General features: G+C 36.1%; 1 protein-coding gene across 8 annotated transcripts in view; it reads left to right on the top strand.

Moving 5' to 3' along the window:
- Positions 1-24,154, top strand: part of CCDC91 (coiled-coil domain containing 91) — a 292,175-nt gene that overhangs the window by 204,908 nt on the left and 63,113 nt on the right. For all 8 annotated transcript variants that reach the window (XR_008426514.1, XR_008426513.1, XM_053921692.1 and 5 more), the window contains 3 exons: positions 7,555-7,647; positions 7,732-7,800; positions 10,988-11,164. Coding sequence is in view for 6 of the 8 variants with exons in the window: in XM_053921692.1 (XP_053777667.1) it covers positions 7,555-7,647; positions 7,732-7,800; positions 10,988-11,164 (339 nt within the window). In the remaining 2 variants the exon portion in view is untranslated. The remainder of the gene's footprint in view (positions 1-7,554; positions 7,648-7,731; positions 7,801-10,987; positions 11,165-24,154) is intronic.

Genomic DNA, 24,154 nt, shown 5'->3' with positions numbered 1-24,154 from the left:
TTCCAGGAAAAAAAGAGCTTTTTTATATTTCTTTTTTTCACAGGAATCAGTAAAAACCACAGAACCTCTATATTTATATTTGAGTCTGCATCACATCTTTTTCACTTGGAAGAATTCCTTCCTAAACGGGGTGGGGAGGGGCAGCAGAACCTACCCTGAGTGATTTCTTTTCAGGCTCAGTTTCTAAGCACTGTTCTTGACACCCTTGAGCTAAGCATCTACTCTGGATGATTAATAGAACTCTATAGTTTTCATTTTATTCTTCAATTTGCTTAAAAATTACTAAAATTACAATATAATTTTAATACATTCATAGACTGTTTTAGGTAAGTAAACTGTAGCAAGCTCATCGCCTTTCTTGGATGAAATGTACTTGTATAGTTTTCAGTTAATTTTCATAATGACTTTTAAAATGCTGTAAGTCTATGTCTTGTGAACTTTGTCGAAAGTCTCTCTTTGTGTGGAAATTATAAATATTTGAAAAAGAGTCTCAATTGAATGTTGCCACTTATTCAATTTCAGCCTCTATGTAACAAAAACTGTCCAGAACATCCCTACCTTGGAATGATCAGTTAATAAGGTATAAAAACTGTATTGACCATCTCTCACACCATCAGAAACCATATGAACCATCTCTAGGCACTAGACCTTTTGGACAATTAAGGAATTCTATACTGAGACACAAGGGAGAAGTAATATGGGCAATCTCCAAATATGCTTTATACTTTTTTTAGATAGAATAAAGGGAGGCTGAAAACTTTTTGTCCAAGCTCTCTCTTGATACTTTATAATTTCTAGTTGATTGTGATAAAATCATTAAAATAATCTCTAGCCCAGAGAGGAAAGGCATCCCTACTTCTGGCAGAATCTCAGACAATGGACAAACCTCAAATCCAATGCACTTTCTAGTACAGTCCCTTATGAAGTTGCAAAAAAGAGCTCTGATTATTTTCCTTTTGTGAAGATAATACTAGTAATAGTGCATAGGAATGGTAGTAGTTAGTATCAGAAGTAGACATAGCATTTATAAAGATGCTCAACATGTTTAATCATTAGGGAAATGCAAATAAAAACCACAGTGAGATACCATTTCAACAACTACTAAGATGGCAATAATTTTTTAAAAAGCAGAAACTAACAAATATGGTAAAGGATATAGAGAGATGTGGAACTTTTTCAAATTACTGCCGGAAATGTAAAATGGTACATCAGCTATAGAAAGCAGTTTGGTGGTTTCTTAAGAAATTAAACATGGACTCATCATATCGTATGGCCCAGAAGTTCTACTCCTAGGTATACGCGTATGCCCAAAGAATGGAAAACGGACTCAAGTAGATATTTGTATGAGGCATATTCAAAATAGCTAAAAGGTGGAAACAAGCCAATTGTCCATCAAGAGATGAATAAGTAAATGTGGTATATACATCCAGTGGCATATTATTCAATCATAAAAAAGGAATGATCTTTAGATATATACTACAACATAGGTGAACCTTGAAAACATTATGCCAAGTGAGATAAGCTAGTAACAAAGGACAACTACTGTTTGATTTCACGTATATGAAATATTTAGAATAGACAAATTCATAGAGACAGAAAAAGATTCGAGGTTACCATTAGTTGGGTTGAAGGAGAAAGGGTGATTATTGTTCAATGTGCACAGAATTTCTGTCGGAGATTTTGAAAATCTTTGGAAATAGTGTTGATGGTTGCACAACATCATGGATATTAATACCACGTGTCCAATTACAGATAGTTAAAATAGAAATTTTTATGTTATATTTTACCCCAATAAAAAAGAAGTAGTAGTGTAATAATAGCATTTAATGTTTAACTTCTTACTGTTCAACAGGCACCATTATAAGTTATCTATATGTCTTAATTGTATTTCTTTATCACTATAGACATTTTGTCCATAAAAAGTTAATATTAATAAATGAAAGACAAGAAAATTGTATTTTTATTCTTGGGATCTTAATTTTTGTCCCCCTTGTGTTTTATTGCAATCCATTCCTCTAAATGTATTTATAATTTAATATTTGTGTTGTATATTTTATTTTTAAATTGTTTTTATTGTTGTTCAATTACAGTTGTCCCCATTTTCCCCCCATTACTCTCCCCTGGCCTACCCACACCCCACCACCCACATTCAATCCTCCCCCCTGTTGTCTTTGTCCATGGGTCCTTCATACATGTTCCTTGACTTGACCCTTCCCCTTTTTTGCCCCATTATCCCCCTGCCCCCTCCATTCTGGTTACTGTCAGTTTGTTCTTTATTTCAGTGCCTCTGGTTGTATTTTGCTCACTTGTTTGTTTTGTAGATTAGGTTCCACTTATATGTGAGATTATATGGTATTTGTCTTTCACCACCTGGCTTATTTGACTTAGCATAATGCTCTCCAGTTCCATCCATGCTGTCCCAAAGGGTAGGAGCTCCTTCTTTCTTTCTGCTGCATAGTATTCCATTGTGTAAATGTATCACAGTTTTTGATCCACTCATTTACTGATGGGTACTTAGGCTTTTTTCAGCACTTGACTATTGTAAATTGTGCTGCTATGAACATTGGGGTGCATAGGCTCTTTTGGATTGACATTTGAGGGTTCTCAGGGCATAATCCCAGCAGTGGAATTACTGGGTCAAAAGTTTTCTGAGGAAATTCCATACTGTTTTCCACAGTGGCTGCACCAGTCTGCATTCCCACCAACAGCGTACTAGGGTTCCCTTTTCTCCACAACCTCACCAACACTTCTTGTTTGTTGATGTGTTTATGATGGCCATTCTGACCTGTGTGAGGTGGTATCTCATTGTAGTTTTGATTTGCATCTCTCTTATGGCTAGTGATGCTGAGCATCCCTTCATATGTCTCTGGGCCCTCTCTATGTCCTCCTTGGAGAAGTGTCTGTTCACGTCTTTTGCCCATTTTTTAATTGGGTTGTTTGTCTTCCTGGAGTGGACTCATGTGAGTTCTTTGTATATTTTTTAGATCAAACCCTTGTGAAGATACCATTGGCAAATACATTTTCCCATATTGTTGATTCCCTTTTCATTTCGTTGATGTTTTCTTTAGCCGTGGAGAAGCTTTTAAATTTGATATACTCCCACTTGTTTATTTAATTTTTTTATATCTGTTGTCTAGGGGACATATCAGTGAAAAAATTGCTGTGTGGAATATCTGAACTTTTCCTGTCTATGTTCTCCTCTAGGACTTTTAAGGTGTCTGACTTATATTGAAGTCTTTTATCCATCTTGAGTTTATTTTTGTGTAAGATGTAATTTCTTGGTTGGTTTCATTTTTTTGCATGTAGCTGTCCAGATCTCACAATACTGTTTGTTGAAGAGGCCATTTTTCCTACATTTTATTCTCCTGCCTCCTTTGTCAAAATTTAATTGACCATAGAGACATGGGTTTACTTCTGGGCTCTCTACTCTATTCCATTGATCTATGTGTCTGTTCTTATGCCAGTACCAGGCAATTTTGGTTACAGTGGCCTTGTAATATACATGTTTGATATCAGGTATTGTGTTGCCTCCTACTTTGTTCATCTTTCTCAAAATTACTGAGGCTATTCAGGGTCATTTATGGTTCAATATAAATTTTGAAATGTTTGTTCTATATCTGTGAAATATATCATTGATATATTAATAGGGAAAGTGTTGAATCTATAAATTGCTTTGGGTAGTATGGATATTTTGATAATGTTAATTCGTCCAACCCATGAACACTGTATATGCTTCCGTATATTTGAGTCATCCTTAATTTCTTTCTTCAGTGTTGTGTAGTTTTCTGAGTACACGTGTTTTACCTCCTTGGTTAGGCTTATTCCTAGGTACTTTATTTTCCTAGTAGCATGGCCCTGGGCCTGCCCTGAAATTAGCTAGCTGTGTCTTTGACTAAAGCCATCTCCTGGGAGCCTCCTCTGTTTTTCCATCCATAAGGGATGGAAAGGCAGTCCCCTTATGGATGGAAAAACAGCAATCCTCACAGTGGTGAGGACCGGAGTGGAGGATCTGTGTCATTTCCCAGAAGTCAGGTGAGCGATGCGGATCCCAGCCCATGGGGTCCGGGTGCTGTGGGGGCAATAGACCCATTCACAGGGACTACAGAAATCCTGTGGAGAGAAAGGGATGGAATGGCCACTCTTTAAGTGAGAGATGGCATGAGGGCCAGAGAGAACCCCCCAAGAAAGCCCGACCACTGCCCAAACAGGCTTTTCTTGCCTCTCTGGGCACATTGCATCGGGGCTGGTCCTCATTCCCTAGGCAGAGGTTCCCCACAGGTGATTACCTTTTATAGACAAGTGAGGGCAGAATGCCGCTGATTACTTCAAAGAGAAGGATGTTACAGCTCCAGGGGGAAAGTTGTTGAACTGGGTACAGTCCATACTTGGGTAGTTTAGCCCAGACTTTAGGAAGTTGAAGATACTCAGTAAACATTTGCTGCCTCAATGCAGGGTGAGGGCGTTTGGGCAAAAGCAAGTCTCATAGCAGTAGAGATACAGTGCAGGCCTGATTCCCCATGGGAGAACCTGTCCATGGGTGTGGGTCCTGCCTGCTGGACCTGGATCCCACTGGCTGTAACAAGTATGAACTGGCACATGTATTCCTGTGATGGCACAGATATACAACGGATTGTAAGAAATTACTACCAACAACTATATGCCAAGAAATTTGAAAGCCTGGATGAAATTTCTAGAAACATCCAGAGAAATTTCTAGAAACATGTAATCTTCCAAAACTGAGTGAAGACGAAGCAGAAAACCTGAAGAGACCAATAACAGCTAGTGGAATTGAAGCAGTAATCAAAAAACTCCTGGCACACAAAAGCCCTGGACCAGATGGTTTCACAGGAAAATTTTACAAAACATTTAAAGAAGAGCTAACTAACCACTGTCCTTCACAGACTATTCCAGAAAACCCAAGAAGAGGAAAGTGCTCAAACTCTTTTTATGATATCAGCATCATCCTAATCCCAAAACCAGATGATGCTTTCCTGCTAAGATCAGGAAGAAAACAAGGGGTACACTTTCACCACTTTAATTCAACATTGTATGTGGGTTTTTTAAAAGTTCATTTCTAGTTATTTACTTCTAAATCATTCTTTGATATTTTCTACTTAAGATGTTTTTGTTGTGCTGTGGAAGAAAAGTGTTACTGTACTTATTGAAGAAAATTTGTTTGTTTTATCATAGTTCTATAAGTCAAATGTAAGGAACTATATTTTTTTCATGGATTCTCTATTAGACATTAATATCCCTGAAGGCTACATCCCCAGACTCCAGTACAGTGTCTTTTGTTGGTAGTCACTGAGCAACTATTTCTTATATGTATGTTTAATATACATTAATGAGCTTATGAATTCAGATAGGGAAATGAGGTGCAATAATCTACAAATTAATAAACAAGGTAAACTATCCTTTATTGCAATTATAATAAAAATACCATAATAACCTATGTAGTTGAATTTCTACCATGAAGATTTATAATTTAAACAATTTTAAGAAAGAAAAGACAAATAGAACATCTTAGTTAAAGAGTAATAGAAAGTCCAATAATAATAGATATTGTTCATATTGTATCTATTGAAGAATTGGAAAGGTTTCAAAATTGAACTTTTAGAACTACTGCTTTTACTCTTTGACTTCTTTCCCCTGGATTTAGGTTGTCTGTGACAGGGATGAAGCCCTGGTTATAAGGTCTACTTTTTGGTTGTGTACACTAAAATAAAGTTTGTATGATCAGGAAAGATAACACTTAAGAGAAGTACTTTCAAAAATATTGTTGAAGAAGAATATAGATGCTCCTTCTTAGAACTTTAATTTTGAAATTAATATTTTACTTTAGATGCAAAAAGAGAGAATACTTATAAGACCTGCCTTTTGAAAGCCAGGTTTCTGTGCCTGTTAGGAAGTTCACCCACATACACAGATTTTTCTACCAGCATTATTATGTCTGAAATTTAAATACGAATATACAAAAAAAGGTTACCAAATATTGGAGAAACATTTCAATTGATAAAGTTACTGACTTAAACAAATAAAAAGGAACTTTGAAGAAACAGGGATTATGAAGTAGCACCTTGGCTGATGTGGCTCAGTGGATTGAGCATTGCACTGCAAACCAAAGGGTCACCAGTTCGATCCCCAGTCAGGGAACATGCCTGGGTTGTAGGGCACATCCCCAGTAGGGGGTGCTTGAGAGACAACCACACATTGATGTTTATTTCCCTCTCTTTCTCCCTCCTTACCCCTCTCTAAAAATAAATAAAATCTTTAAAAACTAAAGTAGAAGTACCCTTGTCCCCCCCCAATAAAAACTATAATCAATAAATTCAAAAAGAAGAGAAGGAACAGAATACAGTTGACCCTTGCACAACACAAGTTTGAATTGTGTGGCTCCACTTATATGTGTATTTTTTCAATAAATAGACAGTTGACCCTTGATATCTCTGGTTTTCACATCTGTGGATTTAACCATCCAAGGATGGAAAATAGTATTTTTCTTTGTGGTTGGGAATCCGTGGACGTAGAGACCCACCTGCATGCATTGTTCTTTGCCATTTTTACATAAGGGACTTGAGCATTCATGGCCTTTGGCATCCTCACAGAATCCTGGAACTAATTCCCCACAGATACTGAGGGACGACAGTTAAGTTTTGTGGGAATCAGGAGTTACATATGGATTTTTGACTGCGTAGGTGCAATGCCCCAACCCATGCGTTGTTAGAGGGTCAACTAATAACTTCAACAAATGTCCCGTTTTACAGAGGGGAGAATGATGAAATATACAGCAGTGATTTGCCCATAGCTAATACCAAGTATTTGGGGGCACGAATTCTATGTTCCAAACGTGGAACAATTTCTTTGGTTTGCTGCTCTCCCAGCCCATGTGGTTCTCTACTGCAGTACAGTGATTTTTCTTATTTTCTTAACAGATAAAGATAAAAAGCAACGATTAAAACCAGGAATAATAGATTATCTGAACTAGACATGACTATGCAGACTGCCTCCCTAAAAAAGTTTTAAATCAGAACAACTTTGAGAGACATATATTTATTTTTAAATATTGGTATCAAGATAAATTTATATTTAAAGGAGGCTTACATGTAAAGAGCATTCTAAATTTAAGAAAATATCTTATTAGTCCTTAGTAACTGAAAGAAAAATCTGTGAGATTAAGAACATATATTTTCTTTTGTTTCTGTTTCCCCATAATAAAATTGTTTCAGAACAAGTATCTGGTCCATCTATATTGAGTATATTGAAGCTACAAAAATCAAGTTTTCTTAGAAAATTCAATTCAAATTGCCTACTTCATGATAACTGGCTGATGGTTCTGTGTGTTTTTAACCAGCATGCTGGAATAAAAGTAAATACATGAACCCTGTGTACTTCTACATTAGCTATAATGTAATATTGACTGTTTTCATAGATTCATTTTCTGAATGTGTTGTAAGTTACAGTATTTTGGAGCAGATAAATTCTGTCTGCTGTTTTTCTTGTTGATAGATTATAGATCTCACAGTGTAATCATAATCCATTTTCCATTCCTTGTAGCATCAGAGGCTCCTTGAAATGCTAGATGTAGAGAAGGACCTGTTAAAAGAAAAAATAAAGGAAGCTTTGACTCAGCAGTCTCAAGAACAGAAGGTACCACTTTAAGTTTGCTCAAAGTGTGGGGAGAATGTGTTCTGTTACTTCAGATAATTCATTCAGTGTCTGTCTTATTTACAGGAAATATTAGAAAGGTGTTTGGAGGAAGAAAGGCAAAGAAATAAAGAGACATTAGTATCTGCTGCAAAGGTATTTCCACCTGAAAAGTTTATCCTGTATTTTAATTCCAGTCATTTTTATTTGTTCTATTTGTTGTTATGTTTACATCCACCTCAAAGCCTAAATTAAATATTTTTGGTGTCATATGAAAATTGTATTTATCACTTATTTGCCTGGTATAAACTCATCTGTAATAATGGGTTTCTTTGTAAGTGGAATTTATCACTTATTTGCCTGGTATAAACTCATCTGTAATAATGGGTTTCTTTGTAAGTGGAATTTTAAAAAACTGAGTTCATTAATGGTGCAACGAACCTAATCTGTAAAATATTTTATTCCAGTAAAAAAAAATGTTTTTTTCCTTATTTTTCCTCTTAAACTTTTAGGATATCATTGTTCATATTCTTGTTAAAAAGAATTTTTAAAAGAATACATATATGGACACTAATTTCCACTTGGTGTTTGATAGGTATCATACAAGTAATACAGGGTCTGCCAGAAGTAAGGCCTGCCTGACTGTGGTTAGTAGGGTAATAATATGGGTGTAATAATTTATAGTTTTAATTTGAACATCTCACCTAAAATGTCATAGTGTGATATTGTTATATTACAGAATTACATGCCAATGATTTTGTAATAAAAGATTTTGTAGTAAAATAGGGGTGTTATTTATGTCAGACCCTAAATGTGTGAGTGCACACATGTGCGTGTGTATATATTTATGTGTGTGTACAATATATGTATGTATATTCATGTGTGTTTATATTTAATTATTTGTGAAGATATATGATTTTTAAAGCGAACTTTGAAATGGTCATCTCAGTAATGATTCATAGATATGTACCAACAAATGCATATATAATACTATTGAGATTTGGATTTAAATTTAGTAAACAAATACTGAAAGTCTCATATGTATCAATAACTATGCCGGGGTAGATGTTCAAGGTTGACTGCGACTTTCTCTTTTTCTTAAAGAACTTACAGTCAGGTAAGAAAAATGTTATCTATGTACCAATAAGGCAAGGAGCAATGCATGAAATTATTATGAGTGTATAGGTAGTATTTCCATGTGACAGGAGTTTTTAACGATAAATTACTTTTGAAATGAGTCTTGAAGGATGACTTGCATTCTGAATTGTAAGTTTGAATTCTATTCCATAGGTAAGGGTAGACACCTTGACATTTTTGCATATTAGTGTGACATAATGGTAATTGACATTAACTTTTGGGAAATCGGATACAACAAAGGCAAGAGGCAGAGAAAGAATTGACTGAGTACATCAGATGTCAGGTAAGATATAGTGAGTGGCAGAAATAGAGCAGTAGAAATAGCTTGGAAAGGAAATGAATAGGCAAACTCTAGAAATAGAAGATGGGATCAACATACATGTTTGGTCTGGATGATAAAGGAGGTGACCAATTTGTGAACTCTCTGAGTGTTGATTCAACAGCAACATGGAAGCTAATGCTGTGTCTTTGGTGTGGAGTTTGAGGTGCCTGTGATAGATGCAGTTAGCAGAGTCAGGTAGATAACTAAATCGATCTGACATTTATAACTCAGGAGAAAGGAATGACCGGGAGATACTAATAATCGTTTTTGGTTTTCAGCAAATAGATGGGAATGGTAGCCATGGAAATACTGTCATGTGCACAGGAGAGTGTGAAGTAACAGGTGGTCCAAAGTCTGAACCCTGAAAGAAAAACAAAATTTAAAATCCAGAGAAAGGAAGAGGTGACAAAAAACTGAAAAGACTCAGCCAGATTAGTAGGAGAAATAAAAGCTGCACACAGTCGTGCAAACCAAGAAAAGAGAGGGTTTCAAGAAAACAGAAGCAGGCAGCTATGTAGAATGCTGCTTTGAGGTTAACAAAAATAAGGACTAAAACAACAAAAAATAGCAACATGGAAGGTATTGGTGAGCCTAGTAAGAGTAGATTAAGAAAAGAATGGTGGAGTAACATAGAAGTCTAGAAAACGGTACCTGTCAGCTTCTATAGTTTTTGTCAAATTGGTCATGAACTAGAGAATAGACAAAGTGGTAACTTTCTAAGGATTAGGGGTGGGAGGTCTGTGGACTTCGCTGCATACCACAGTGGATGGTTTTCTTGAGGAAAATTCTTGTGCAGCTGTTTGAATTACAGCTGAAGTATAGGCACGTTTTTTTGTGGAAATACATTTTACTACATAGAGTTACATAGACTTTAATATTTGACAGATATTTTCTCCAAAATATGTGGAGTGAGCCCAGCACATGAAGAAAAAAAAAAAAAACCCTGAGAGTTTTTGTTGTTTATGGTAAATTTTGAGCTTCAAAGCAAAAATTAGAATTTTGGAAAATATGTATTTGCTTTCATTCAGTGTTTTCCAAGGAAAAAAAAAGGGTTTTTAAAATCATGCATAGATAAAGGATTTATTCAAAGTGCAAGAAAGGATTGTAAGGTAAGAGTACAAAAATTTCATTGACATGATTTGGTTTTCCTTATTGCAACTAACTTTTAAGAACTACCTTTTATTAAGTTTTGTGTGGAATCATAAGAATATCTACAGTAATCTCAACCTGGCTACTAAATATCTTCCCTTCTCTACTACATATCTCTGTGAGACTGGTTTTTTTTCTTTTTAATATAATTTAACCAAATAATATCATTACAGGTTTAATAGAGAAGGCAAATAAAAAAATCTAGATGTCTTAAGTCAGATATTAAGGAGGTTGAGAGGCATTCTTTTCACTTTTTAATTTTGTAAAATAGTTATTTTTTAATAAAATATAGTGTTTGTTATTATACAGTGCCTTTAATGTTATTAGTTTTAAATGAATTAATAAATATATATTTTAATTTTGTCTTGGATTAAATTCCTTGTGTAGTAAATCTTAATATGTATAACCAATACAAATAACAGCTCTTTGAAGTCTTCAGTAATTTTTAAGAGTGTAAAGGGATCCTAAGACCAAATAGTTCAACAACTGTTACTTTAAGCTAAGGCTTGGTTTCTTTTAAGTGTAGAAATGCCATGGAAATAAGTTGATCATTTGTACAAAAACAGATTGATTTTATTTCACAGCAGTTATTAAATGTGCTTAAAAACATCAGAACTAAACCCTGTAGAATCAAAGTTTTGTGTTTTTTGGTTAGCCCAAGTCTGTCTTATTCAAAGAATTATTGTGCAGCCATCCTTTCAGTTTGTTTTGTTTTGGTCTTTATTTGTTTTGAAGCTTGAGAAAGAAGCAATGAAGGATGAAGTTTTAAAAGCCTTAGAAGAAGAAAGAAAGAAATTAGAAAAAGCTCATGCTGAAGAACGGGAATTATGGAAGACTGAGCATGCAAAAGATCAAGAAAAAGTATCTCAGGCAATTCAAAAAGCTATACAAGAACAAAGGGAAATTAGTCAGGTTAGTAAAATTAATTCTTTGTGAATTTTTTTCTTATTTTTCTCAAAATGCAGTATTCTTACTATTATTTTATCTTAAAATCAACTTAGTAGACATATCAATATTTAATTATGTTGCCTTTGGTATTAATATTTTAAATAAGTAATTCTTAATATATGTATAGTTTTACTTTGTCATACTTATAATCTTACCTTTAACTGTCTTTTTAAGACAAATCACAATACAAATTCGTATTTAGTCATCGCCACTACATGAAGCCTCCTGTTTAAAGTATGCGGTTTTTTCCACAAACAACACACATACACATACAATCAATACAAAACAATAGATGTAGAAAACAATTTGATTTGATTAATTTGTCTAATTTGTATATCTTTATAGCTGTAATTCATAGTAATACTTAATAGAACCTCACAAATAATTCCTATGGTCTCATAGGTACATATTTGTACATATGTACAAATACGGTCTACATACAGTATAACTTGATTACTTACATGAACAATTAAAAACTTTAGTAGTTTTATTTTTTATAATTGAATTTGCATGGTTTTATTTTATTTGTATTTAGTCTTTTATTTATAGAGGCAAAAGATATCTTAATAAATATTTTCTTAAACAAGTATAAAAAGCAAAAAAAAATAACATCCATCGAAGTCTTTTCTTTTACATGATCAAGCTGTTATATTACTACTATTATTCATGCAACCACACATTATAAATGTATCTAAAATGACTATCTTTTTGACATGATACTGTACATAGTAAACACCAAAGATTCCACCAAGAAACTACTAGAATTTAAAAATGAATTCAGCAAAGTAGCAGGATACAAAATTAACATCCAGAAATTTATACGCCAATAACGAACTAATAGAAGGGGAAATGAAGAGAACAATCCCATTCACAATTGCTACAAAAAGAATAAAATACCTAGCAATAAACCTAACCATAGATATAAAGGACCTGTACCAAGAAAATTTTAATACACTGAAGAAAGAAATAGAAGATATAAAATAATGGAAGCACATACCATGTTCATAGATAGGGAGAATTAACATCATTAAAATGTCCATACAACCCAAACAATCTATAGATTCATTGCAATACCTATCAAGATTCCAATGATGTATTTCATAGAACTTGACCAAATATTTCAAAAATTTATATGGAACCACAAAATACCCCACATAGCAACAACGGTCCTGCGAAAGGATGGAGGAATCACTCACCTAATATGAAACTATACATTAAGGCCATAGTAATCAAAACAGCATGGTACTAGCATAAAAACAAACACATAGATCAGTGGAATAGAATAGAGTGTCCAGAAATAAACCCACACCTTTATAGTCAATTAATATTTGACAGAGGAAGCAAGCACATACAATGGGCTGAAGATAGTTTATTCAATAAATGGTGTGGGGGAAATTGGACAGACACTTGCAGAAAAATGAAACTAGACCACCTTCTTACACCACACACAAGAATAAATTCAAATGGATCAAAGGCTTTTATGTTAGACCCAAAACCATAAAACTTGTAGAAGAAAACATAGGCAGCAAAATCTTGGACATTTCTCATAGCAGTATTTTATCAGATATATCTCCCCAGGCAAGGGAAACAAAAGAAAAAAAAATAAACAAATGGTATTATATCAAACTAAAAAGTTTTTGCACAACAAAGGACATCATCAATAAAATAAAAAGGCAGAACACAGAATGCGAGAACACATTTGTCGATACGTCTGATAAGGGGTTAATGTGCAAAATTTATAAAGAACTTACAGAACTCAACACCAAAAAAGGAAAAACAACAACAAACAACCCAATTAAAAAATGCACAAAGGACCTGAATAGACACTTCTCCAAAGAGGAAATTCAGATGGCCTGTAGACACATGACAAGATGCTCAACATCACTAATCTCAGAGCAATGCAAATTAAAACCACGATGAGATACCATCTCACACCTGTCAGAATGGCCATCATCAATAAATCAAACAGCAAGTGCTGGCAAGGATGTGGAGAAAGGGGAACCCTTTTGTACTGTTGGCTGGAGTGTAGATTGGTGCTGCCACTGTGGAAAGCAGTATGGAGATACCTCAAACAATTTAAAATGGATCTGACTTTTTTGACCCAGCAATCCCACTTTTGGGGATATATCCAAAGGAACCCAAAACACTAATTTGAAGGAATATAAGCACCCCTGTGTTCATTGCAGCATTTTGTACAATCTCCGAGATACAGAAGCAGCCCACGTGTCTATCGGTAGATGAGTGTATAAAACAACCATGGAACATTTACACAATGGAATACTACTGGGCATAAAAAAGAAAAAAAGTTTACCCTTTGGGATAGTATGGATGGACCTAGAGAACATTATGCTAAGTGAAATAAGCCAGTCAGAGAAAGACAAATACCATATGATTTCACTCACATGTGGAATCTAATGAACAAACTGAATGAACAAGGAAAACAGAGAGACTCATAGGTAGAGAGCAGGCTGACAGTTGCTGGGGGGAGGGGAGGTTAGTGGGGGAAAGGACTGAACAAAAAGGAAAAAGGACTCATGGACATGGACAGCAGTGTGGTGATTGCTGGAGGAGGGTAAAAGGGGACTAAATGGTAATAGAAAAAAATTCCATAAGGGTTAAATCGAAAAATAAAATGCCTATCTTTTGGGGGAAAAAAAACCTAGATTATTTTCTTATAACTCATTAATTTTATTGAAGCCCTCAAAAACTCAATGCTTCTAATATCCAAGATAAATGTTATACATTTATAACATTTTTATCTTACTGTAAAAATTAAACAGATCTGTAAGTAGCATTTATGATAAGATGGTAGTATCTTATATATGTAAGAATATATGTATAATTCTTACATTTGTTCTACATATGACCTTTTCTAGAGGGACACTTTGATAGGAAGAAAACTCCTGTCAACCCCAAGTGTGGAAAACACTGCATTGACATTTTAATACTGGCTTTCGGGGGGTCACCAGTGTACAGTCATTTATACACATCGCTTCATTCATTGATCACATTAATTCCCTAGAAAGCAAATTAGAAAAACTAATAAAGTATTACAGATCGCTCTGTAAAAATCCCATGAAGTTGATTGAATAGCGTAAATTAACTAAATTGCAGGACCAGAAATACAATTTGTAAATGTACTTTTTCCATGGGCTGCTACTGATGGGAATCTGAAATCCTGCCTCTTGAACTTGTTCATAATAATGAGGATTTTAACTGTGAGTTTCAGAATTATAATTAACACCCTTGTTGTTCCTTTCAGAAAAATACCTGGAATTTTAGACATTAAAGGAATTGACAGAATGTTATCATCACATATCAATAAGGGAAGATAATAATAGTTCTTTATGTTCAAGTTTTATTTATTTGGCTTTTCTCTAAACAAATATTTTAGGCTGTTAGCTAAAAAGCTGTTTTATGGAATTTCTCTTTAGTTCTGGCTGCAGAAAATAGTAAAATAATAGTCGTGGTGGCAGCGGTGGTGGTGGTAGGATTGGCAATATTTATAACAATATTGGCTATCATTAATTTATTTCTAAGTACCAGGTTCTACCTAATTGTTTTACACGTTTCATCTCATTTAATCCTCACAACAACCTTATGAGACAGAAACTATTATTGTCCCCATTTTTACAGTAGCAGAAATTAAAGCTTAGTGAGCTTCTGTAAGTTGCTCAAGGCCATAACTTCTCAGAAGAGGCAGTAGTCCAGATCCAAAATCAGGCAGCTACACTCCGGAGGACTCGCAGCTCGCCACCACACTGTTCTCTCTCCAGTGTTCTCATCTTAGAGTGAAGTACGAGTGCAGCTTATTGGTTATTTAATGTGTAATTTCACTATGAAGTATTTGAAAGGGTTAGTTAATTTCTTTGTTCATTCGGTAGTATTTACTAAGCATCTGCCCTGTGTTGGCGCTGTTGGGAGATTTTGATGTATAGCATCTGACAACATAGACAAGATCCCTCGGCACTCATGGAGCTTATATTCAAGTTAAAAAACCTTTATAAGTAAGGTAACTTCATATAGTTATATAGGCCATGAAGAAAAAAAATTCAGGGTTATGTGTTTAGCTGAGAATGGGTACTTGTTTAGATAAGGAAGTTAGGGGAAAAGCCAGACTCAAAAAAATGTGCATGCTACATGTTTCTATTTACATGAAATTTTGGAGAAGACAAAACTAATTTGAGAGGAAAGAAATCAGTGTTTTCCTGGGAACGGTGGGGAAGACTTTTTGAAGGTATAAGGAGTGTAAGGGGACTAAATGGTAATGGGGAAAGTACAATAAAGCTCCAATTTAAAAGAAAAAGAGTCTTATACTAAAAATTGTAAATTAATGTAAATCTTCCATAAGTAGCCATATCATTGGCCCAGCCCTTCCCAACTTCTATACTCGCTTTGAAATCAATTTGAAGTTCATGTACCCCTATAGGAAGCAGCTGATTCTGTTAGTATTTTTCCTAGAAGATCCCAAGGTGTCTCCTTTTTTCATAGCCAAACATTTTAATATACTGGAGCTGCTCCAGAGATTGCCAAGGGTCCCTCCCAGCCATGGCCACCTCTTGTGGCTGTGGCCTCGGGAATCTTGCCTGCCCCTCTCCCTAGTGTCCACTATTTCTTTCTCATCCATTTTGGCAGCAAACTAATCCTAGCATCAGTTGTTCTGAAAATAATAGAAATTACTGTTTCAACTTTGAAGTATATATAATATTCAAAATTATATGAAGAATTAGTAGTAAGGTTTGTCATAAGTAGTATTTTTGTAATTATATTTCAAGCAGTGAATTTTAGATGTATTTATATGTACCTGTGTGTACATATCAGTCGTATTTGCATGCATTTTTCTAAATAAATATAGTTATTACAAATTAAGAGAATAGATTAAAACCCCATTGTACTATTTACCTTGTTGAGTTCCCTAATCCACTGTATTTGTGATCCAGAATTACTCTTTACTTTAGCAATAAAATATTTATTCCCTGTCTAAAAAAAAAAAGAAAAGATAAAGAAATCAGTGTTTGTCTGGGGAGGGTGGGGAAGACTTTTGAAGGTGATAGAAAAATGTTTTAGTTATAATTGTGGTGGTGATTACATTTGATGAAACTTATCAAATTATTTCATGGTGATGCATTTTATTTTAAGTATATAATATTTTCATAAAGCTGTTTTTCAAACAAATTCCTCCCAGAATAAATTATTGGGTAGGTGGTGGTTTCAGGTGGTGACTTCATTTGCTACAGTGAGGAAGGGCTGGGTTTCATGGGTATAAAAAGTCCAGTTTGTTCATATTAAATTAGAGGTGCCTATTCTTAATCCTAGATAGAGGAAATGTTGGGCAGGCAGTTAGAAACTTGGTTCTGGAGTTCAGGTGACTTCTCAGCACTGCAGATTGGGATTGACAAGAATATAGATGGTATTTAAAGCCAAATAAATTAAAAAATTTTTTCTGAACAGGATTCTACATGACATTCTTTTATGAAATGTAGCCATCTTCTACTTACAAATAATATGATTACTTCAGATTAACTGTGTAATAGTGGAAATAGTCTCTTAAAATTATATTTCAGATGAAGTTGTGAAGGTGTTAAAGTGGTTGGTGCTTTCTGTATCACATTACTATTCAGGGTTGAGAGGCCAGGGCTTCATCTGCATTGTCTGGGAAGCGCAGGGCCACCAGTATGAATACTAGCTTCTGCCACCTGCTGCCCACCTCCCGTCTGGTTTCCCAGGCCACCGTTCATTGTGTCCGCTAGTTCTCTGGCAGCTAGTGGGGGTCCATCGAGCCTGAAGAGCCACTTTCCAGGAAACTACAATCTGCGTGTGAACTGACTGAAGGGACTGATTTAGAAAAGCCTGGAAGCTGGTGTTTAATTCTAAGATTTAGGTCACTTCACAGCACTCAAATGTTTCTTTAATAAATAGAACTCTGAAACTCAAACTTGGAATTAACAGCAATCAGCATCTTTGGCCACCGAGTCTCACCAGAAATTAGGAAAGGATAGACAGGCAGTGTAAACTTAAGCAACTAAAATTACTCCTGAGAAAGTACGGAAAATAAAACAGCTTCCGCTTTAATTTCTCTCTAGATTTTCTCTGAGTTAACAGTGTCTTCAACTGATGGGATAAATGTAAAACTCTGACAGAAAATGCAATAGCTAAGGAGATGGCACATGTTTCTTCAAACTCCTTTGAGAGACGATTTGGTTTAGTCTCAGTCATAAATTTAAGACCAAGTCATAGTGTTGATTATAGATTTGTACAATTTTTCTGAGATTTTAACTAGAAAGTTTGACTGACATATTTGTCTTTATTACATGAATTCTGTGTGCCTTGAAAATTTTTGTTCAGCAAAGGAAAGTACGCTTGTTCCTGACACCACCACGGGCAAAGAGGAGAGAATCATCCATTGTGCTGTTGTAGCGAAGTCCTGGAAAAGGGCTCCCGCGCATACCGACACTTAGACTATTTCTGACGTTGAAAGCTCTTCGTAATAGTTTTTCACCACAGCCACTGTAATTTGGGGTTATGTTTTTCCCCCAAACCACAGACATTACAATCAGTGGTTAAATTTTCTTTAAGAAATTTAGTATTGCCACCTGACCTTCTTTTAAAAAAGGAAATAGCATTTCTGTTTTAGCTTAGCAGGCCAGATAGTTTCACAAAACTGAAAAAACTTTTCTGTATTGACTTATTTTGTTTTAATTCTGTGGTTTGTTTTAAAATTTGTATTTAAAATTTTGATAGTAACCTAGTTAATTGTAGGTAAAATCTCAATTACAGTTTAGCTGTGACAAGTATTGTCATCCAGGGGCAAGTGAACAAAGAGTGCGTCAACTTACCTTTTCGTATCTTGAAACTTTGTCCTTCTGTCCAGAGAACTGGAATTTCTCCTAGACTCTCTCTCTCTTATCCCCATTTTCAGGCCTTTTTAATTATTAGAACCTTCCCACTTTACTTGTTAAATAATCCTTAAACATACACACTTCCTTCCTACCAGCTATCATTTTTTAAATTTTATTTAAAGATTTTTTAATTAATTTATTTATTTAGAAAGAGGGGAAGGGAGGGAGAAAGAGAGAGACAGAAACATCAATGTGTGGTTGCCTCTCACATGGCCCCCACTAGGGACCTGGCCCTCAACCCAGGCATGTGCCCTGACTGGGAATTGAACTGGCGACCCTTTGGTTCACAGGCTCATGCTCAATCCACTGAGCTATACCAGCTAGGGCTCATTTTCTTAATTTTGGTTCTTATTGCTTACCTTGACCTCCTACATTGACTTCTTTATCTCCAATTTCGTCCTCTTTGTATTTGGAATAAAAAGTGCCATTCCCCCTCTATAAACTCTTCAGTGCTGCCCTGTCGCCGATAGGATAACATTCAAACTACTTAGCATGAACCAGTAACCTGGTTCCTACCTCTGCGGCTCGTCTACACTGCTTCACATTTCATGCTTTTAGGACCAGACTGCTGGTACACATAGCCATGCTATTCTAGGGTATTGGAGCCTTGGTCATAGAGCGCCTTCAGCCTGGGATGCCATTGCTTTCCTGACTTGAAAAACCCACTCTTATTTAGTAAGTAAGCATTTTCTAATCCAGAAAATTTATGTCCCACTTCTCAAGTTAAATCAAATGTTCTTTTTTCTTTGGTGTTCAGTATATAACCATGCCACTGCCCAGCCATATTACATTAAAAGAATCTGTTTGTATCTTCTCCACTAGGTTATCAGCCCCTTGAAAGTAGGAGCTGAGTCTTGAACAAATTGCTGTAGATTATAAAACGATGCAGGCCCAGCACCGTTTTCATGAGACAGACTAAGCTTTGAAAATGGACTTGATCTTTAACAACACAGTTTGGCTCTTTTAGAGTTTTAGTTGTTTTGAAATGGAATATTTTAACAAGTTGAGTCACCAAAAATAGCGCTTTGTGTTAGGATCCCTTTACAAAAAGTATTCAATCAACTTTTTTGAAGGGTCCCCAATTGTGATGATGATTATTATTGTTTTTAATGAAATACTTAGAAAGTAGTCTGGGAGAAAGAGGGATAATTACCGCCAGCTTCAGAACAATGTTGTTAACTTGGAACAACTAGAGCAGGTTTCCTGTAAGGTGACGAGGGACCGTGGGAGCCCCATGGATGCTTCGGGTCACAGTACGCGGTCTCTCCCTGGTCAGCTGGGAGAGTGCTTTCACTTCCGTGTACCATGTTTTGAGACAGGTATTTCCAAATCAGGATGAGACTCTTTTAGACATTTATTGGTACCTACACTCTTCCTAAAGTGATACTTTTTACTCCTTAGCCATGTGGTTTTGCATAGCTGAATGGGGACAAATTAGAAACAGTAGGTGAAATACTTTAGTTCAGTACAATACGAAGCTATCAAATCACAAGTTATCTAGGAAAGAGTGTATCCCTTCTATCCAGGTCGGTGAGGCACGGATTGGGGGGGAGATTGAGGAACGTGTGTGTAGAGACTGTAAGTTCTGCTGTCCTTTTCTTGCTCTAAGGAAATCTGTTCCCCTGTTGCTATAGGTATGTGGCAGTAGCAGCCCCCACAGACTTACACTCAGTCACTGACATGCTTATAATTTAATTGTTGAACATTCCCTTTCAGGAATAATAATGATAAAATCACTTTGAAATACATTTAAAATATTGCCACTTTTTAAACATAACATTAGTTAGGTAGCTTGACTGCTTTAAACCTCAGAGTATACCTGCCTCTCAAACTGGTTCTGAGGATTCAATAAAAATACACAACACCAAATATTACTACTTATACATTTTAATTTTAACATTCATTATATATATATTTATTGTTGTTCAAGTACAGTTGTCTCCACTTTCCTGCTACCACTTTCCCCCACCCCATCTAGCCCCACCCACCCCCACCTCCCACCCTCAATCCTTTACCCCTTTGGCTTTGTCCATGGGTCCTTTGAACATGTTCCTTGGTGAATACTCTTTATATTTTGCTTAACTTCACTGTGTCTTTCACATAGATCTCTGTTAGTTGATTGAATCTTTAAATGTAAGTACCATTAACAAGTTTGTAATCCAGCATAAATTTATTTAACTTACTTAGCCTCACTCCTGGAACATAGCATGTGTTATTGCTGAGATGCCCACTGCTGCTGTCGATACTGTTATTATTACGAACTTCTTAATCACTTTGTAGTTTTAACACCCATCATAGCGCCATGCATGAGAAACACTGAGTGAATGGATGGTTACTGTGATTACCTAAGGCTGTGGTTTCCAGCATGCATCTTGGTGCCGTGGGATGCTGCAGTGGACACACCAGGGTGCTGTAGGGTCTTTTAAATATTAGAGGGCAGTGCAGAGATACTACAGACCTCACGGGAACCAGATAAACCACTATCTCGTCCATTCTAATTTGTCTATATTTCTTCCTATTACATCATATCTTAGTGAACCTGGGTTTGGTGTAGGAATGCCTGTGATAAAGAGCAAATACCGTGCAGATGTCAGTGTGGAACAGGAAATGAGATTGTTGTTGTTCAGTCTGATGCCAGGATTTAAGAAGTTGTGCAATGCCAAGTGTGGACAAAATTCATGAATAGGTAACTGTGGTTGAGGATGAAATAAAAGTATTTTTCTTTCAATTTTTGTGTATCTTAAATAGCTGCTGTGTTATAACCCCATTAGGTAATAAATGGAACCATTAGGTATTTATTTGGGCTTAGACAGCATCATGAAAAAGTTACTTGGGCAGCATTGAAGCCATGAACTGAGAAAGTTTGGGAAGCTTTACCTCGTGTATACCCACTTTATCAGGTACTCTGGGGGAGTCAAAAAATATAAGATGTAGTTCCTACCCTTAGGTAGATTTTCTTTGAATTGGGGAAACAAATCACTCGTGATGATGGTTTATGCATCTGAACTCTGTACCAGATGCTACATTATAGTTTGAGTCATAAAGAATATGAACTATGACAAATATAATCCCTGACTTCAGAGGGGTCTCAACTTGGTAAGATAGACAAGTAAAGCAGTTACACAGTTCTGACTTAGGGAGTGCTTCTAGAGATAAGTGTGGAGTGCTCTGAGAGCAGGTACAAGTGGTAGTAGGTGCACACACACTGTGAGGAAATGGAGATCTGGAGCATTTCAGGGAAGGCTTCTAGAGACGACACGACGATGCTCAGACTGAACTGCGTAGGAGGAGGAGTCGGCTTGGTTATCAGAAGAGAAGGGTAAGGAGAAAGCATTCCCAGCTGAGAGAGCATGGAACTGCTCTCAGGGAACTTCAGGGAACTGCAAACTGAATACTTACTGTGTGCGTGACAGAACGGTAGTTTCCGCAGAGGCTACACACGTGATGAGACTCTGCCATTGTCTTCGGGACCTTACAATGAACTAGGGAGTATGTCAGATCCGTAAATTGCCCTAATGTGAGACACAATGAGATACGACAGAGCACATCTGGTTGAGGCATTTGAAAACACAAAGGAGGGATGCATAGTGGGTGGTGGGTATCAATATGATGGAAATTGGAAATGTTTCTTGGGAAAGTAGTATAAAACAGACTGAATTTATATGCTTGAACAGATTGCAAGAATTTAGAAGGTAAATAACCAAACTCACCTTTGTTACTACCATAAATAGAACGCCACTGAAGACTTCACTGCACTAGAGTGACAAGGGCCAAGTATCCTTTATGGAAGGTGACCTTGGCAGCCTTAAATGTGAGGAGTCTGAAGTTAAGAATACTCCCTGGATGTTGCTAGAATACTTGACATGCAAGAAGTGGGCACCCTAGCCCAATTGATGGCAGTTAAAATGGTGAAGAAAAGACAAACATTTTGGAGGGGAAAAGACTGAACCTGGTAACTGCAAACAGGGTATCAGATCAAACACGTGTCTGAGACATGAAATTTCAGTGACTGATAAAATTCATGTATTCTGTATCTGGGGCAAACAGTGGATCATTGATCTTTTTCAGTGTGATTCCGTTCTGAGTGGTAGTAAACCAAATACATAGTTTAATAAACTATAGTTTAATAAAACATAGTTTAATAAACTAGCAAGATTTAAGTGCTTTAGAGTTCTTTAGTTATATCATTTATTGCTAATAATTTTATTTTCAAATAACAAATATTCATTGTATTTATTTACATTTATGGAAAGCAGAATATTTAAGTATTTTTGGACTTCTTCTGTTTTAACAGCTCTATAGTGTCATACATTTATTCAGGCAAGTGTGGTTGAGGACCATTGTATCCCGGAGATATATTGAGATCTGTGCTTCACGAGGTTCCTTGTAAGGAGCTGGCCCGCACTATTGCAGGCTTCCACCAAACCCTTTGTGCGAGGACAGCACCGTTCCTATCCACGGCGAAGTACATGTGACAGTAGGAAAATACGCTAGATGGTAAATGGAACAAAGGTATCATTCTGTAGAATTTAAAGATTAAATAACACTTTGTAGAACTTGTTGAAAGGGGAAAAAATCTTTCATTTGTAAATCTCTCTTTTGAGTAAGAAAAAAGACAAAAAAGACTGTGAAACTACAACCAGCTAAATTTTTAAGAAAACTGAAGATAATTTCTAGAAGTAGAAGATATAATATTGGAATTTGAAACTTAATGAGTAGAGCTTCTTATTCTACCCGTTACAACATACACTTTATGGGACTGATTCTTTCACACACACACAACCGTAGACGCTGTGCAATGTGGGTAACACCGCTTTGTGAAGAAGGCATTGTAGAGCAACAAATGCAGGTGGGTGGAGGGATTTCGGTACCAGAGAAAATGGAAATGTCCAAGGTAAACTTTACAGTTAGGCTTTAAAAAGCATTTTCTCTTTGGCAGCATGCAGAATTAAAATTCAAGCAGAAAACTTCAGTCTTATAAAGTTTATGAGGCAGAAGATCAGGCCTTGCCAAGGGGCAGATTTTCAGAACAAATTCTAGAACAACAAAAGTTAGTGTTCAGATATCCACCCACTTCACAAGACAGTGGCCAAACCCCAAGTTGCATACAGGGAGGGAAGACTCCTGAAATCCATCAACAAAAAAGAAAAGTTGGGAGGCTAAGGAGCTGACCAGACATTTTCAGGGAAGGAGAGTTGGAGCCAAGGTGGACAGGCTCTGGTAAATCAAGGGCTTTCACTTGAGAATCCCAAAGGCCTTTACTCTCTAGAATAAAGGCTACAACCTAAAAGTAAGAGCACTATACAAAAGAACATGTAAACATGTCCAAAAGCATGTGAAAAGGTGCTCAGCATCATTATTCTTCCAGGAAGTGTGAATTAAAACCCCGGTGAGATACCGACGTATCTCGGCGCTGGGAACGAGTGTGACTAAAGAGACTGACAGCACTAAGTGTTGATGATGATGTGGAGCAGCTTGACCTCATACATTCTTTGGAGGAAGTAAATTTGTCTACCCACTTTAAAAAACTGCGGACGTGTTTACTAATTGGCTCAACACATGTATACTCTGATACCCCCTTTCCACAATTATGTGTACAGACATACCTTGGAGGTATCGCAAGTTCACTTACCACTACAATAAAGCAAATATTGCCATAACGTGAGTCACACAGATTTTTTTGTTTCCTAGTGCATGTAAAAGTTATGTTTATGCTATGTCATGGTCTATTAAATGTATAAATAGCATTATGACTAAAAACAATGTACATACTTTAATTTAAAAATACTTTTTTGCTAAAAAATATTAACCATCAGCCGTGCCTTCAGTGAGCTGTAATTGTTTTGCTGGTGGTGGGTCTTGCCTTGATGTTGATGAAAATGCAGTATCTGTGAAGCACAATAAAGGGAAGCACAGTAAAACAAGGTATGCCTGTACACACCACGGAAGTTCATGCTTATGTCCACTGAAAGATATGTAAAGGAAAGGGGGCTTTGTTCATAACAATCCCAAATGGAAATATTCCACACATCCATTCGTAGTAGAGTGGGCAAAT

This window comes from Desmodus rotundus, chromosome 3, assembly GCF_022682495.2.
Source record: "Desmodus rotundus isolate HL8 chromosome 3, HLdesRot8A.1, whole genome shotgun sequence".
Taxonomy (NCBI): domain Eukaryota; kingdom Metazoa; phylum Chordata; class Mammalia; order Chiroptera; family Phyllostomidae; genus Desmodus; species Desmodus rotundus.
The sequence above is the reverse complement of the archived record's forward strand: the minus strand, read 5'-3'. Positions and strand labels throughout refer to the sequence as shown.